The sequence below is a fragment of the Equus asinus genome, chromosome 21 (genome assembly GCF_041296235.1).
Source record: "Equus asinus isolate D_3611 breed Donkey chromosome 21, EquAss-T2T_v2, whole genome shotgun sequence".
Lineage (NCBI taxonomy): Eukaryota > Metazoa > Chordata > Mammalia > Perissodactyla > Equidae > Equus > Equus asinus.
This window is the reverse complement of record NC_091810.1, coordinates 48,875,173-48,891,866: the sequence shown is the minus strand read 5'-3', so window position 1 is coordinate 48,891,866 and position 16,694 is coordinate 48,875,173. Positions and strand designations below refer to the sequence as shown.

The following is a 16,694-nucleotide window of genomic DNA, read 5'->3' as shown; positions in this document are numbered from 1 at the left end:
CTTTTTCTTTCTTTTGTTTTATCGAGGTCAAATTAGTTTATAACATTGTGAAATTTCAGTTGTACATTGTTATTCGTCAGTCACTATATAGATGTGCCCCTTTACCCCTTGTGCCCACCCCACAACCCCCTTCCCCTCTGGTAACCACTAATCTGTTCTCCTTCAGGTCCATCCATGTTGTTGCAAATGGGATGATTTTGTCTTCTTTTTATGGCTGGGTAGTATTCCATTGTGTATATATACCACATCTTTATCCATTCATCAGTCGATGTGCGCTTGGGTTGCTTCCGTGTTTTGGCCATTGTGAATAATGCTGCAGTGAACATAGGGGTGCATAAATCTCTTTGAATTGTTAATTTCAAGCTCTTTGGGTAAATACTCAGTAGTGGGATAGCTGGGTCGTATGGTATTTCTGTTTTTAATTTTTTGAGAAATCTCCATACTGTTTTCCATAGTGGCTGCACCAGTTTGCATTCCCACCAGCAGTGTGTGAGGGTTCCCTTTTCTCTACATTCTCTCCAACATTTGTTGTTTTTGTCTTGGTGATTATAGCCATTCTAACAGGTGTAAGGTGATATCTCATTGTAGTTTGGTTTGCATTTCCCTGATGATTAGTGATATTGAGCATCTTTTCATGTGCCTGTTGGCCAGAAGATGGCTTTTTCTTGATTATTTGCTTGGTTGTTGTAAACCTTTGACTGTTTTCTAAAGCTCCAGCATAGTTGATTCAGACATTTACTGCTTGTTTTTTGATGTTTCTGTGGAGGAACAAGTCTTTGGAACTTCTTAGTCTGCCATTTTGCTGACCTGTGGGTTATATTTTTCTCTTTCTTAATAGCGTACTTTGATGCACAAAAGTTTTTAATTTTGGTGAGATCTACTGTATCTGTTTTTTCTTTTGTTCCTTGTCATTTTTGTGCTGTGTTAAGAAATGGTTGCTAAATCCAAGGTCATGAAAGTTTGCCTCTTTTTTAGTAGCTACAGCAAAGGTCCTGAGGATGACTTCTCAGCCTGACTTGGGTTACATGCCCATCTTCAAAGCAGTCACTCTGGTGAGGGTAATAGACTATTCTGATTGACCAGGCTGGATGGTGGTGGATCAGCCACATGGACTGAGACTGGTGTTAATGCTAAGATGCTGTTTCCAAAAAGGAAGATAGAATGGGTGCTGGGAAAGTTAGTAAGTATTTAGTAAATGTGAAGCATTCCTCCTACATTGAGAAGTTTATGGTGCCTCAGAGCACACATTTTTAATTAAAAGGGTGGTTTTTGGGGCTGGCCCTGTGGCCGAGTGGTTAAGTTCGCGTGCTCCGCTTCAGCGGCCCAGGGTCTCACCGGTTCGGAACCTGGGCGCGGACATGGCACCACTCATCAAACCATGCTGAGGCGGCATCCCACATGCCACAACTGGAAGGACCTACAACTAAAAGTATACAACTATGTACTGGGGGGCTTTGGGGAGAAAAAGGAAAAATAAAAGCTTAAAAAAAAGAAAAACACGCTTTTTTTTTTAATCTTTTTTTTTTAAGATTTTATTTTCCCTTTTTCTCCCCAAAGCCCCCCAGTACATAGTTGTGTATTTTTTTTATTTGTAGGTCCTTCCAGTTGTGGCATGTGGGATGCCACCTCAGCATGGCTTGATGAGCGGTGCCCTGTCCACGCCCAGGATCCGAACCGGTGAGACCCTGGGCCGCTGAAGCGGAGCATGCGAACTTAACCACTCGGCCACGGGGCCGGCCCCCTCATTTTTTTTTCTTAAATTTTTCCCTTTTCTCCTCAAAGCCCCCTAGTACATAGTTGTTTATTTTTAGTTGTGGGTCCTTCTAGTTCTGGCATGTGGAACGCCGCTTCAGCATGTGGGATGCCCAGGATCCGACCCGGTGAAACCTTGGGCTGCTGAAACGGAACTCGCAAACTTAACCACGCGGCCACAGGGCTGGCCCCCTTTTAAAAAAATTTTATTTATTTTTCTTGAGGAAGATTAGCCCTGAGCTAACATCCACTGTGAATCCTCCTCTTTTTTTTTTTTTTTTTTTTGCTGAGGAAGGTTGGCCCTGAGCTAACATCTGTGCCCATCTTCCTTTATATGTTGGACACCTGCCACAGCATGGCTTGATAAGTGGTGCGTAGCTCCACACCTGGGATCTGAACTGGTGAACCCCAGGCCACTGAAGCAGAGTGTGTGAATTTAACTGCTGTGCCACTGGGCCGGCCCCCAAAGTGTATTTTTCTTGTTATAAATTAATATGTAAATCTTTAAAAATGACTTCCAAAAATATCCCTGCTGATGTGGTCTCTGATAAACCAAGCAGGAGAAAATTAGTTTAGCCTTTGCTTCATATTCTATTGTATTTATTTTTTGCGGTTTGTTTTGTACAGGCACTGCTATAATCAGAGTTTTGTAGCAAAAGGATCTACTTATTGGGCCCTCTTGACATAGAAAGAGATGTGGGGGGATTCTCGATCTGCTAACAGAACAGGACCTTTTCGGTAAGTCTTAAAATTTGAATATTGAAATTGTGAATATTTTAATGATAAATATATAGCATTTTTTGGTCTACCATAAAAGGAGATATTTTCTTTGAGTAGAAGTAGTTCTGATTTTTTAAAAATAGAAACTATTTTAAAAATTTCTGGTTATTTCTAAAGTGATTGTGAAACTGAATACCAAGCACACCAAATGTTTTGTTTTAGCATTTTTAAACTCTAAAATATATCTACCAATTATTTATTTATTATCTCTTTTAGCAAAGTAATATTTTCTTGACTAATAAGGAAGGCTAGCGAAAATGTACATAAACGTTTATAAATGTGCATAAATGTTCTATTAAGTTCACTAATTTATGCCTAGAATTCAGAGCTGTGTCTTGCCTGTGGCACGTTGTGTTTCAGCTACCATAAAATAGTTCTGAGAAAGAAAAATTACTCGATGCAATTTTCTAAGCTACATTTTAATTTTGGGGGTTACTAGATACAAAGATAAGTGGAGAAGGTGGTACCATTCAATTGTAAATGGATTATATTTTACATTTGTAAGGAGTTCATTTTTTTATAGCCAATATAATAAAAACTGATGATAGTGTTTTTAAAACTTTTGCATTGTATTTACAATGAATAAAATGCCATAGGAATGGAATTTTTATGGTTTTATTTGGTAAGTTATACAGTAAAAAATAGTGATGCTCCAATTGAAACTTGTTACTAGTAAATTTTCTTTTGGATTGAGAGTCTGCAAGATTTTATTGTGCAAATTCAACATGTTCCATTCATGATTCTGAAGCTTGGGGTTCCAACGAAAAATTTAGATAGAGAACTGTGTTTAAAAAATCCATGTATTTTTAAATAGTAAAATTTATTTAGTAAAGCTGGTGTTTCTTAATACTAAACGATAGGTGTCTTTGTTTTCTGCTCAACAATTTTTAAATTAAAGCAATGGTGATGATGCTGGGTATGTTTTTCCTTTGAAAATATTAAGGTCTGGATCAGTGGTAAGCAAAATACAGCCTGCAGCTCATTTTTATTTTCTTGGAACACAACCATGATTATTCATTTACAAGTTGTCTGTGGTTGTTTTCTTGCTACAATGGCAGAGTTGAATAGTTTTGACAGAGACTGCAAAGCCTAATATAATTACTATCAGGCTCTTTATGGAAAAGGTTTGCCAATCCCTGGTCTAATCAGTGAGCTGGTCCTTTATGTTTTTAAATATTTGGATTGTAATCTATCCTTTTTACTTATATTGATGGATAATTATTTTGTAAGTAAGGCTGTTTCTTATAAAATTAATCTACTTAGATGGTTTAGGTAAGCCTTCAGAAGTGTTAGGTAATTTTAGCTCTATTGCATAACTTTAAAAAAATTTTCAGAACATTTTTTCTTTGACCAATTTATTATTTAAAGTTATATTTTCCCACCTTAATTTTAGTTTAAATATGAGTCATTACATGCTGTTTTTTAAGGTCATTGACCAGAAGGGAGACATAGTTTATATAACATAACTTTTGGGGGGACTTATTTGGATTAAAAAAGATATCTTACAGGAAAACTACTTCGTATTTCATTTTAACAGCTTCTTAAATTATTTTTTATTTGGTTGAAAATTCTTTTCATAGCCGCTGCTATTTTATATTAATAGAACTGTTTCTTGAACAGTCTGCATAAAATACAGTTCTAAGAACCCTAGTACAGTAGGCTTCTCTAGATCTATTTGATCCTCTCAACTTCAGAGGGTAAGATAATCCTTAGGGCATTATTTAAAGACAATGTTGGATGTGTTCTGGTCAGAAAACGTGTAAATTGAGATACCTCAATACTCATCCCATGAGTGTCTGCTGAGCTTAAGTCTTCCTGCAATCTAACTATTGGGATTTGAATGATTTTGAATATGAGAGACACTAGAGTTATTGGTAATGTCTTAATTTTAGTGTTAAATTGTATTACTTATGAAAAACATTTGAACTTACTCCTCTTATGGTGAATCACATAGATATAACTAATGTTAATGGGAGCTCATGGAAGTCATCATGTTCTGAAAATCCATTAAATATGTATCATTCTAATGTTTAGGTTACTATTGTTAAATTCCTATCACTTTAAGAAAGGGTTTGGCATTGTAAGTGTTTCTCTTGAACTGAGTGACCCGGAATCAGTTGTCCTTTTAATCTTTCTATAGTGCTGTAGTCTGAGCTCAGAAGGGTCATAGAACCTGTATGTTCTGGGAGGAGAGAACTGAGTTGGACTTGATCTCTTAATATATTTTTTTCTACTGCTACATAGCAGATAACCCTTCAAATCATTTCATATTTTCCTTTTTCATGCTTTCCCCTCCCACTCAAGCTCAGGATCCTAGGTACCTAATTGCCTATTTAAATTCCTTGATCCTTTACCAAAGCCAAAACATGTAAAATGGTCTGAAGGTTAGGCAAAGAAAAGAAGTTGGCTCAAATGAAAGATGGGCCAGTTTTCGTTATCTCTTGAGTTCTGTAAACTAAGAATGTGAATTCAATATTATGCTTATTTTTATTTTTTATTATTTGGGGCAGATTAGCCCTGAGCTAACATCTGCTGCCAATCCTCCTCTTTTTGCTGAGGAACACTGGTCCTGAGCTATCATCTGTGCCCATCTTCCTCTACTTTATATGTGGGACACCTGCCACAGCCTGGCTTGATAAGCAGTGCATAGGTCTGCACCCAGGATCCGAACTGGCAAACCCCAGGCCACCGAAGTGGAATGTGCGAACTTAACCGCTGTGCCACCAGGCTGGCCCCATGCTTATTTTTGAAAATGTTTTATTACCATGAAAAATTAGCATGAGGCATTAGAATCTGGAGTATCAGCTTCTTCATTTGACACCTTAGGATAATGCTTGAGGGCCTAATGCACTCTCTTAGGTCCCTTTCAGCATTAAGCTCCTGGATGATGTTGTTTGGCTTAGTCAACTTACACATGCCTTGTGACATGATTCATGCTGCCTTCTGTGATACCTTTGGGTAGTTATAATAATAATAGGACCCAAGTGAGACTGCTTGTAGGCGGAGCCACTGTAGAACTGGGATTTAGATGCAACCGGGGCTGATGCTCATCTGGTGAACACTGGTGTGCTCCTACTGCTGATTTATAGCCAGTGTTTCTTCATTTTGGGCCTGCATCCATTCTGATTGGGTGGTGTCTGTACTGTAGCTGTAACCGAATATTTTGGAATGTTACTCCTGTATGCAGCAATGAGAAAGACACCTCCTGAAACTTACTGTAAGAAATTTGCAGTGCATTGATTTTTCTGATGTATAGGAATCATCATGTTGATCTTGGATTTCTAAGTTCCCTGGCTGTAGGAAATGGAAATTTTTGTAGCGTGTCACCATTGCTAGCTTATCTGGTGTTGCGGATTTTCCCTGTTGCAGGACTGGGTGAGAGCTTTTTCTGCAGCAGTCATGTTGAAAACCTTGTGTTGACTTTCCTCGTGTTCTGAAATGGGAGCATAAAAGTTTACTCCGTCACTTCGTCTTAAAATAGCAAAACATTGCTGTTTTCTGCAGATCTAGGACCTTGTTACAGAACTCTGCCAAAAAAAAAATGTTTACAGAAGAATGTGCTGTGATTAGAGAAGAATATGCTGGTGTGTAGATTTCAAACTCTCTGGACAATATGAATAACACTGTCTTTGTTTCTACAGTGGGAGCCAAGAAGAAAGGTTTGCTCCCGGGTGGAACAGGGATTATCCTCCTCCTCCCCTTAAGAGTCATGCTCAAGAGAGACACTCTGGCAACTTTCCTGGCAGAGATTCACTTCCCTTTGATTTCCAGGGGCATTCGGGGCCTCCCTTTGCAAATGTAGAGGAGCATTCTTTCAGCTATGGAGCTAGAGATGGACTGCATGGTGACTATCGAGGAGGGGAGGGACCTGGACATGATTTCAGGGGGGGAGATTTTTCATCTTCTGATTTCCAGAGCAGAGAGTCATCACAGTTGGACTTCAGGGGTAGGGACATACATTCTGGGGATTTTCGGGATAGAGAAGGACCACCTATGGACTATAGGGGTGGAGATGGTACTTCTATGGATTATAGAGGTAGGGAGACATCTCACATTAACTACAGAGACAGGGATGCTCACACTGTTGATTTCAGAGGTAGGGATGCTCTTCCATCTGACTTCAGGGGCAGGGGCACTTATGATTTAGATTTTAGAGGCCGGGATGGATCCCACACAGATTTTAGGGGAAGGGATTTATCAGATTTGGATTTCAGGGCCAGAGATCAGTCCCGTTCTGATTTTAGGAATAGAGATGTATCTGATTTGGACTTCAGGGACAAAGATGGAACACAGGTGGACTTTAGAGGCCGAGGTTCAGGTGCTAGTGATCTAGACTTTAGGGACAGGGATACACCACATTCAGATTTCAGAGGTAGACACCGGTCTAGGACTGATCAGGATTTTAGGGGCAGAGAGGTGGGATCTTGTATGGAATTTAAAGATAGGGAGATGCCCTCTGTGGATCCAAATATTTTGGAGTACATTCAGCCCTCTACACAAGATAGAGAACATTCTAGTATGAATGTTAACAAGAGAGAAGAATCCACTCATGACCATACAACAGAAAGGCCAGCTTTTGGCATTCAGAAGGGAGAATTTGAGCATTCAGAACCAAGAGAAGGAGAAACACAAGATGTAGCCTTTGAACATGAGTCTCCATCAGACTTTCAGAATAGCCAAAGTCCACTTCAAGACCAAGACAAGTCACAGCTTTCTGGAGGTGAACAACAGAGTTCAGATGCTGGTCTGTTTAAAGAAGAAGGTGGTCTGGACTTTCTTGGCCGACAAGACACTGATTACAGAAGCATGGAGTACCGTGATGTGGATCACAGGCTGCCAGGAAGCCAGATATTTGGCTATGGCCAGAGCAAGTCTTTTCCAGAGGGCAAAACTTCCCGAGATTCCCCACGGGACCTTCAGGTATGTTAATGGAGTAGATTGCCTTTTTGCTTTTTCGTAAGGCTTTTCTGAAGGATGAAGTACAGAGTCCAGGACCATTAGTCTTGGGTCTCTCCTTGTACAACCATTAAAAAGGAAAATTTGTATTCAAGAATGGAATATACATCTCTAGAGAAACGGCTCTCAACTCAGATCATGTTTTTCATGTATGTCTCTTCACTATTTTGCTTTATGGTGCTAATTTAAATGCCTTGAGATAATTGTTTGAAAGTTTCTGTCTTTGGGAGTTGGTTCTCTCAACTCTTGCGTAGTTAGGCCTTGTGGCTTTTTAGGGTTCATTTTCTTATTTAAAGTCATTTAGAGAATACTTAGGAGTCTTTCCCTAGTCTTCAGGAGGTGAGGTTAATGTCACAATATCCTGTTGCAACTAACTTAAATGACTTCAGTGTTGAATTTCTATATAAATAATATATAATTTAATGAGTATATAATCTAAGTCAGGATAGTTATGTTTGCACTTGGACAATGAAAATACTATCTTTTAAGATAGATTTTCTCCATCTCTACTTAGGTTTCTGTTATTTTGGAGAGTGATCCTAAGACAGGCTAACCAGATAATAGATTTTGAGAATGTTAGAGCTGGGCGACCATATAATTTATTGTTCAAATCAGGACACTTTCATGAGTAAAAGAGGATGTTATTGATAATTATGCCTGGACAGTAAGCATAACTGGGAGGTGTGGTCACTTAGTTATAAGAGACTTTTTCTCAAAAGTTAAATCCTTTTTATAACTTTTGAAATGGAGAGAAGTCAGTTGGAGCTGAGACTTTCATGAATATGGAAAATGCTGATTTCTCTGAATTGTGCTGTTAAGTTGTACGGTCAGATGACAAATCTTGACTTTGTTCTAAAATTTGTTTATAGATGACATCTTTGATAAATGATATCTGGTTTAAATTTCTCTTTTTTTTCTATTTTCTCATTCAGAAAAAGAAAATTATAGTTTTGAGAATATGTTAGGTTTTTTTTTCTGACTATAAAAGTCCTCTCAACATTCTGTTTTACTAGTTTAAGACTCTCAGTGAGCCTTTGTCTTAGCACACTTGTTTTCTAATGATTTGAAATAAAATTTTGGAATGCAGAAAAGTAGAGAAGATTATAATTTTTTAGGTCTTCATATAATGCAAGTCATTTTGATTTTTGATCCTGAGTACCTGTATTTCATGTTTAGTTTCATTTTCCACACTAACGTTTATTTCTGAAATAATTTTTTATTCTGCATTCAAGGATCAAGATTATAGGACTGGCTCAAGTGAGGAGAAACCAAGCAAGCTTATTCGATTAAGTGGAGTGCCTGAAAATGCCACAAAAGAAGAGGTAAGTCTCTTTTTTTCTTTTTCCTTTTTTTAATCAATTAAAAAATTTTTTTAATTTTGAAAAATTATAGATTTACAGGAAGATGCAAAGAAAGGTACAGGGAAATCTTGGGTATCCTTCACCAGCCTCCCCCAGTGTTAACATCTTGTATTACTATAGTACAATAGCTAAACCAGAAAATTGGCTTTGGTGCAATCCATAGAGCTTATTCAGATTTCACCAGTTATACATGTGCTCACTGAGGTGAAGTTTGTAAAAAAAAAAAAAAAAAGAAGAAGAAATTATGACAAATGATTACTGTCCTCAGATCTGCTAATCATCCTTTAGGGCATAATCCAAGAGGAAGGGTTGGAGTGCATACATAAAGATGTAGTTGATTTACTACAGTAGTAAAAGCTGAGTGCTGCCCAATTCCTCATTGTTAAAGGATTGGATGACTAAATGATGGCAGAACGTATGGAAGAATTTGGTCAGAATCTTACAACAAGAGTGAAGAGTGCTTACTCTGTGCCAGGCATTATGTGATGCTTATAGACGTTAGTTCGTTTAATTATCACAATATACTATGAATAGGTGCTCTTTATTCATTCACTCTGTATATTAAGTGCTGTTGTATGCCAGGCAGTGTTCTAAGTACTGAATGGTATAGCAGTGAACATTATAAATTCACTACCTCCATGGATAATAAAAAGTAAGCAAAAAGTAGATAATTTCAGGCAGTGATAAATGCTCTGAAGAAAACTAAAGTAAAAGTTTAGAGCATCACTGGGGTAGGGGCTTAATTTAAATCCGGTAGTTAGGGAAGGCATCATTGAGCCCAGGCCTGAATGCAGTGAGAGAATAGCCCTTTTGAAGAGGGGAAAAGAACTGACCAGTCTGAGGGGGTTCAAGTGCCATAGCCCTGGACTGGGATGAGCTCAATTCATCATCTTGTGTTTAACAGATGAGAAACTGGGCACTGAGAGGTTCCACAGCAAGTGAGCAGGAGAGGCTTGGAATGCAGGCAGTCTGATTTCAGAGCTTGAGCTTGAGCTCGTGATAGTTATGCTCTTCTGCCTTCTTTATATTCTTGGGAATTTTTGAATAATTATATTCTACTTACTCAGCAATTTTTGAATGCCCAGAATGTGCACAGCTTAATTTTGCCTTTATAAAGTAATCATAGCTTTACATTATGTAGAATAAAATCCAGTGGGGAAAATATAATATTCACTGTTTGATTATGATTTGTATTATTAGTATAAAAACCCTATTTTTGCAGATTCTTAATGCCTTTCGGACTCCTGATGGCATGCCTGTAAAGGACTTGCAGTTGAAGCAGTATAACACAGGTGAGTTTCTCAACATGCACGTGGCCTTGGGTTAGGAAAGGTCTTTGTCAGGTTTCTGCATCGTGTGCTACTCGGAATTTTTGTAAGAAACCGTCAAATAACAGCCAGCTTTAGTCTCAGCTGTGGTTTTTTTGTGGATGTTTGTCCACACATGGGCAATGAGGATGCATGTTCCAGTTCTTCGGAGTGCCTATGAGATATATAATGTGACTGTTACAGCATTTGTCCCTGAATATATTTTGTATAATTAAATCATTAAACTTACATTTGTGTTCTTCATCGTGGTGGAATGTTTACATTTGAGCCTAACAGGATTTAATAAACTTACTACATGTAAACTTTTATATTTTGTTGCTTTGGAGTGAAATTTACAACTTTCCAGAGAAATTGTACAAATTAGTGGTTTCTTGAATTTTCAGTCTTGCTCTGAGAATAGAGTCCTGCAATAGTTATTTTGTTGAAATCCATTAATAGATCCAGGAGAACTTTCTCTTTGACCTCTGTGGTCTGAACTACAGATTAAACTTTTCAGAATACCCTGGTATTTTAGTGTGCAGTACTGGGTTCACATCCTTGGATATGGAGGGCCAACTGTATTCATTGTACTATAGCATTTTATATATGGGACTTGAGCATCCTTGGATTTTGGTATCCGTGGGGGTTCCTGGAACCAATCCCCTCCAGATACCAAGGGATGACTGCACCAAGTTAGATCAGTTCCTTCAACTCTTACTACAGAAAAGTAGTCAAAAGTGAAAAGCCGAGCACTCAAGGTATTGACCAATATTTTTAGGGCTACATGATATGAAATGGCTTAAAAATAAAGGTAATGTTTAAATGATCTATTTTGCAGAATTTTAAATTGAAGAAAGTAGAGCATTAATCTTTTCACAGAATTTAGGATTTCAATAATCCAAGTTAGGGGCCAGCTCCATGGCGTAGTGGTTAAGTTTGGTAGGCTCCACTTCAGTGGCTCAGGTTCACGGGTTTGGATCCTGGCCACAGACCTACCTACACCACCTGTTAACCTAACCATACTGTGGCAGCTACCCACCTAGAAAATAGAGGAAGATTGGCACAGATGTTAGCTCAGGGTAATCTTCCTCAGCAAAAATAAATAAATAATCCAAGTTGAAGAACTCTTAAAGTAAGAGCATGCCCTATTTTTGAGGATATAGTTTACTTTTAAACAGTTTACCATAGAATTCTATTTTTGTGATAACTAGATAGCTGCTTCTTCAGATTGGTTCCGCAGAGGGAAATTATCCACAAAAATAAATTTTTATGCTTGAAATAATCTGATACTTGCATTAAGTCCAGAAATATTTTTTCTGTAATTTGAGAACAAACTCAGAAGCATTATTTCTCAGGGACCGGCCCCGTGGCACAGCGGTTGTGTGTGCACATTCTGCTTCAGCAGCCCAGGGTTCGCCGGTTCGGATCCCGGGTGTGGACATGGCACTGCTTGGCAAGCCACCCTGTGGTAGGTGTCCCACATATAAAGTAGAGGAAGATGGGCACAATGTGAGCTCAGGGCCAGTCTTCCTCAGCAAAAAGAGGAGGATTGGCAGCAGATGTTAGCTCAGGGCTAATCTTCCTCAAAAAAACCCATTATTTCTCAGAAAGCTAATTATTTCTTTGTTTTAAAAGCATTAACTCTGAATTTGCGGAGATATGACCGAGTAGTTATGTTGTTCTTGCACACTTTGCTTTTTTTTTGCACATCTCACACACTTTTTTTTTTTTTTTAAAGATTGGCACCTGAGCTAGCATCTGTTGCTAATCTTCATTTTTTTTTCCCTTCTTCTTCTCCTCAAAGCCCCCCAGTACGGAGTTGTATATTCTACTTCTAGGTCCTTCTGGTTGTGCTATGTGGGATACTGCGTCAGCATGGCCTGATGAGCAGGCTAGGTCTGTGCCCAGGATCCAAACTGGTGAAACCCTGGGCCACTGAATTGGAACATGCGAACTTAACCACTGGGCCATGAGGCCAGCCCCGCACACACTTTCTTGATTTACTATTATCTTTGGGAAATAAAAGCAGAATTTATAGGCTGTAGTTACCTTTTTTTTTTTCTTGTGAGGAAGATTCGCCCTGAGCTAACATCTGTGCCAGTCTTCCTCTACTTTGTATGTGGGATGCCTCCACAGTATGGCTAATAAGTGGAGTAGGTCTGCACCCGGGATCTGAACCTACGAACCTGGGTCCCCAAAGTGGAGCGTACAGAACTTCAGACGCTCAGCGATGGGGCTGGCCCCTGCAGTTACTTTTTAACTGACAGGGCAATAACCTCAGCTTTGATCTAGTTTCCTGAACTGTGCTTTCGTTAAGTATTGGTATATTTAGGAAAGGAGATATCTCAATGTTTAGCAGCAATTTAAACTCTTCATTTCTGTAGTACTCATTGACTTTTTATTTATATTGTCAGATTTATTAGCAGAGTAAAACTTATATAATGTATAGGGTCCACAGAGGAAGTTCTTAAATTTACTTGCTGTGGTAGCTATTAGAATCGAAATTGCAGACTAAAGACATTGATATACGTAAGAAATCATTCAGGACAGTGGTTAAAAAAAAAAATGCACCTTTCAGGAAATGCAGTCTTTCCTTGGCATTTTATTATATGAAGTGATAGTGTAATATATACACACAAACACACACATAATATATGTGTGTATGTATATATTTCTTCTTTTTTAATGAAAGGATTGGATTCCAGTCCCGTGTTATCAATATTATATCTATGTGTGGCAAGTAAAATGAACTTTTGAAAATATCAGTCAGATCATATTATTCCCATGCCTAAAATCCTCAAGTGGCTTTCTATCTTACTTGGAAGAAATTCCAAACTCCTTGTTCTGACTTAAAAAGTCATGCATGAGCTGGCCCTTGGCTGTTTCTCTGACTACATTCTATACTGCTCTCCACCTTTCTTACTATGCTGTAGCCACGCTGAACCTTTGTCTAGTTCCTGACCAATACAGACTTCTTTCTCTGTTAAGTCTTTTGCACCGCTCTTCCTTCTGATTTTCACTTGTCTTCTGGAGTTTAGTTCTTGGCGTCAGTTCACCTCTCAGAGGCCTTGCCTCACCGTCATTCCTCAGTCATTTTTCATCATATCCTAGTTTGTCATCTTGGGATCTATTACTTTGATACTTTTCTCAGTGGTTTTATGTGTCTTATTCCTTACACTAGAGAGTTAGCTCCATGACAGCAGGAGCCTTATCTGTCTTGTTCTCCTGTTTCCCCAGTGCTTGACACTCTGGCTGGCACTGATGGGTTCCCAGTATGCAAGGAATGAGTAACTGTCTGTGATTTATATGGAGAGCAGCTGTGATCTCTTCTTAGGTGAGAAGCATTAAAGAGTAGTTTACATTTCACAGCAGTGCCGTCTTGCATGTCTGCTGAAGAATATGGCTTGGAACATTCAGATGTTCTGAGAACTTTAGCATTTACTTGTTAAAAGATTGTGTGAATTTCAGTAGAAAAAGTGACTTTTATAAATAGCATCAGTTTTTTTAGGCTGTGTGATAACCTGCAAAGACCATGCAGGATGGACGTTGCTCATAAGAGGAGGATTGTGGAGTAGAGTTCATACTTTGAGTTGACGTAGCAAGGAACCAGGAGGTTAACAGAGAGAAAAGATTAATGCTTGTTCACTGACTCTGGTAATTATCCATTTGATTTTTGTCTCATTTAGAGCTATGTAAGTACAAGGCCACAACTTTTATCCAAAATCTGTGGGGTCAGATGAGTTTATGAATTTTTTGAATATAAAAGTAATGTGGTCCATAAATCATATATGAATTATATCCCCCAGTGAATGTAAATCAAAGATGATAATACTTCTGCAGCAAAATGTATGAATATTCTCACTAAAATGACTAAAAAAGACTATAAAGAGGCTTAAAGTAGTATAGGTCAGGATTTGTCTCTAAGTGACTTCACTGAAAATTTACTAAGAAACTTGATAGTTAAGGGATTTGGGGATTCTGGAATTTCAGATAAGAGATTATGTGTATTTGAGTTTTTCTTTTGCCGTTTGCAAATGCATTATAACTCCATTAATTGTAGATTACCTTGAGTTACATGATCATATTCCTGGAACAAAGTATCAGGAGTGAAATTCTTTTGGTAACTGGACAAACTCTGGTACATGCATACAATGGAATATTAATCAGCAATAAAAATGATGAAGCTACTCGTGCACGTAACAACATGGATGAATTCTCAAAGGCATTATGCTGAGTGATAGAAACCAGACTCAAAAGGCCACACAATGCCATAAAGAGGAATAAAGTACTAATACATGTTACAACTTGGATGAAACTTAAAAACATTATGCTAAGTGAAAGAAGCCAGACACAAAAGACTACATTGTTTGATTCCATTTATATGAAATATCCAAAATAGGCATATCCATAGACACAGAAAGCAGATTCCGTAGTTTGGTAGTTGCTGCGGGCTGAAGGGGAGGAAAATGGGGAGTGACTGCTTCATAGGTATGGGGTTTCCTTTTGGAGTGATAAAAATGTTTTGGAAGTAGATAGTGGTGATAGTTGCATAACATTGTGAATATACTTAATGCCACTGAATTGTACACTTTAAAATGGTTAAAATGATGCATTTTCTTACGTGTATTTGGTCATAATTTTTAAAAAAGGCTGCATACTATGTGATTCCATATATGACATTCTGGAAAAGGCAAAATTACAGGAATAGAAAATAGTGGTTGCCAGGGTGTTGGGGGAGGATTTGACTGTAAAGTAGAAGCATGAGGGAATTTTGGGGCATAATGGAACTGTTCTGTATATTGATTGTGGTAGTGTACATCAATGTTAAGTCTCTGAAGTTGGTGACTACTGTGGTTATGTAAGAGAATATCTTTATTCTTAGGAAATACACGGGGAAGTTTTTAGGAGTAGAGGACCATGATGTATGCAGTTTTCTCTCATATGGTTTAGAAAAAATATTTGATGTGTATGGAGAAGGGAGGAAGAGAGTTATGATAAAGTAGATGTTCCAATAGATGAATCTGGGTAGAGTGTATGAGTGTGTTCTTTGTACTGTTATTCTTCCAGGTTTTTTGTAACTTGGAAATTATTTCTAATAAAAAGTTGAAAAACTGACATAAAGCTAATGTGTTTTATTTTTAAACGACTAGCAGAAATCTTGCAAGATAAAAACTGCAATGAACAGCTTCTGTCAACAAGTAAACTGTAGAGCAGTGGTCCTTAAAGTGGGTCCTGGACCAACAGTGTTAGCACTACTTTGGAACTTATTAGAAATACAGATTCTGAGGCCCCACCCTAGACCTACCAGATCAGAAACTCTAGGGGTGGGGCCAGCAGTCTGCTTTAACAGAGTCCTTCACATGATTTTGATGCACCCTGAATTGAGAGAACCACTGCATTAGATTGACTATTTGTTTATATTCTTTATTGTAGAACTTTTTTGCACAGTTTAAAAGAGACTTAATAAGCAAGTGGACCTTCTGTAAGTAGAAAAGGCTAATGCTTATGTATTTTAGGAGCTCATGGCAAGCACATGCTTTGCCTGTCTGATCTCAGTTCTGCTCTACGGAGTTGGGGCAGGAGCTGGAGTAGTGTTGATATTATTTTATGTCTTGGGTTGTTCTTTCTGTTTATGTAGCATACTTCCTCCAGAGATCTTGGAATGATTGTAGATGTTCTCATTCTCATAGTGTTTCTGTGACATAGGAATGCAGACAGAAGTGCTCTTAGTTTTTAGGTGGACTTGCATACTCTACAGTGTATAAGCTTGCCATGATGTTTTTTCCCAAGGGAATTTGTATTATTTAGTGAAAATGTTATAGCTTCTGGATTGTGTTTCCTAATAAGTCTCAAATATAGAAAGTAACTCTACAGTAACTAAAGTGCTACAGAATCATTTTAGTACTGTTTCGTTAACTAGCGTCGCAAAGTCAGAAGGCTAATAAGGTGCTATTAGTAGGAAGAAGCAGTATCTTGCTTTGATTCTGTCAGTGTTCACATAGTGAATGGGCACAGTTTCTTTGGCCCTTGGAAGAAAATTTCTTAGAAAGTGAACATTTGCAGTCACCAATTCTCTTGGTCTCCTACTCTAGCATTTTGGATATACTGAAAATGACATTGTATTAGAGGCCCCATACCCTCTGCATTTATTAAGGCTAACAGGCTCATATCCTTTCATTTTTCATGGTTGAAACGGTTTGAGTTTTTATCTCCAGGTTGATAAAACAGAAGTGCCTTCCTTAAGGAAAGAAGAAAACCCCAGAGAAGATCTTTCAATTTAGGGACGGAAATCCATTGTGAAATGGATTGACACTGATGATATAAAACATGCATAGTTTCTGGTATCCCAAATGGAATAACTAAAAACAGAGTAGCTTAACAGCTATTTAGAACAAATATAGTTGGAAAATGCAAATACACCTTTTTGCAGTACTTTTGGCATTTACAGAATAGACAAATATTTTTAGTTTTTAGGGAAAAACTGACCATGGGCTAATCAGAAAATATCACATTTACTTCCCACATCTCTAAAACTGCA

The 16,694-nt window shown here is 38.0% G+C and overlaps 1 protein-coding gene across 10 annotated transcripts in view; it reads left to right on the top strand.

The window, feature by feature from the left end:
* Positions 1-16,694, top strand: part of RBM6 (RNA binding motif protein 6) — a 110,693-nt gene that overhangs the window by 18,123 nt on the left and 75,876 nt on the right. For 4 of the 10 annotated variants that reach the window (XM_014840468.3, XM_044755355.2, XM_044755356.2 and 1 more), the window contains 4 exons: positions 2,380-2,490; positions 6,174-7,452; positions 8,721-8,810; positions 10,072-10,141. In XM_014840468.3, the coding sequence (XP_014695954.1) occupies positions 2,447-2,490; positions 6,174-7,452; positions 8,721-8,810; positions 10,072-10,141 (1,483 nt within the window). In that variant the 5' untranslated portion in view covers positions 2,380-2,446. The other 6 variants (XM_070493776.1, XM_070493777.1, XM_070493778.1 and 3 more) reach the window with 5 other exon arrangements.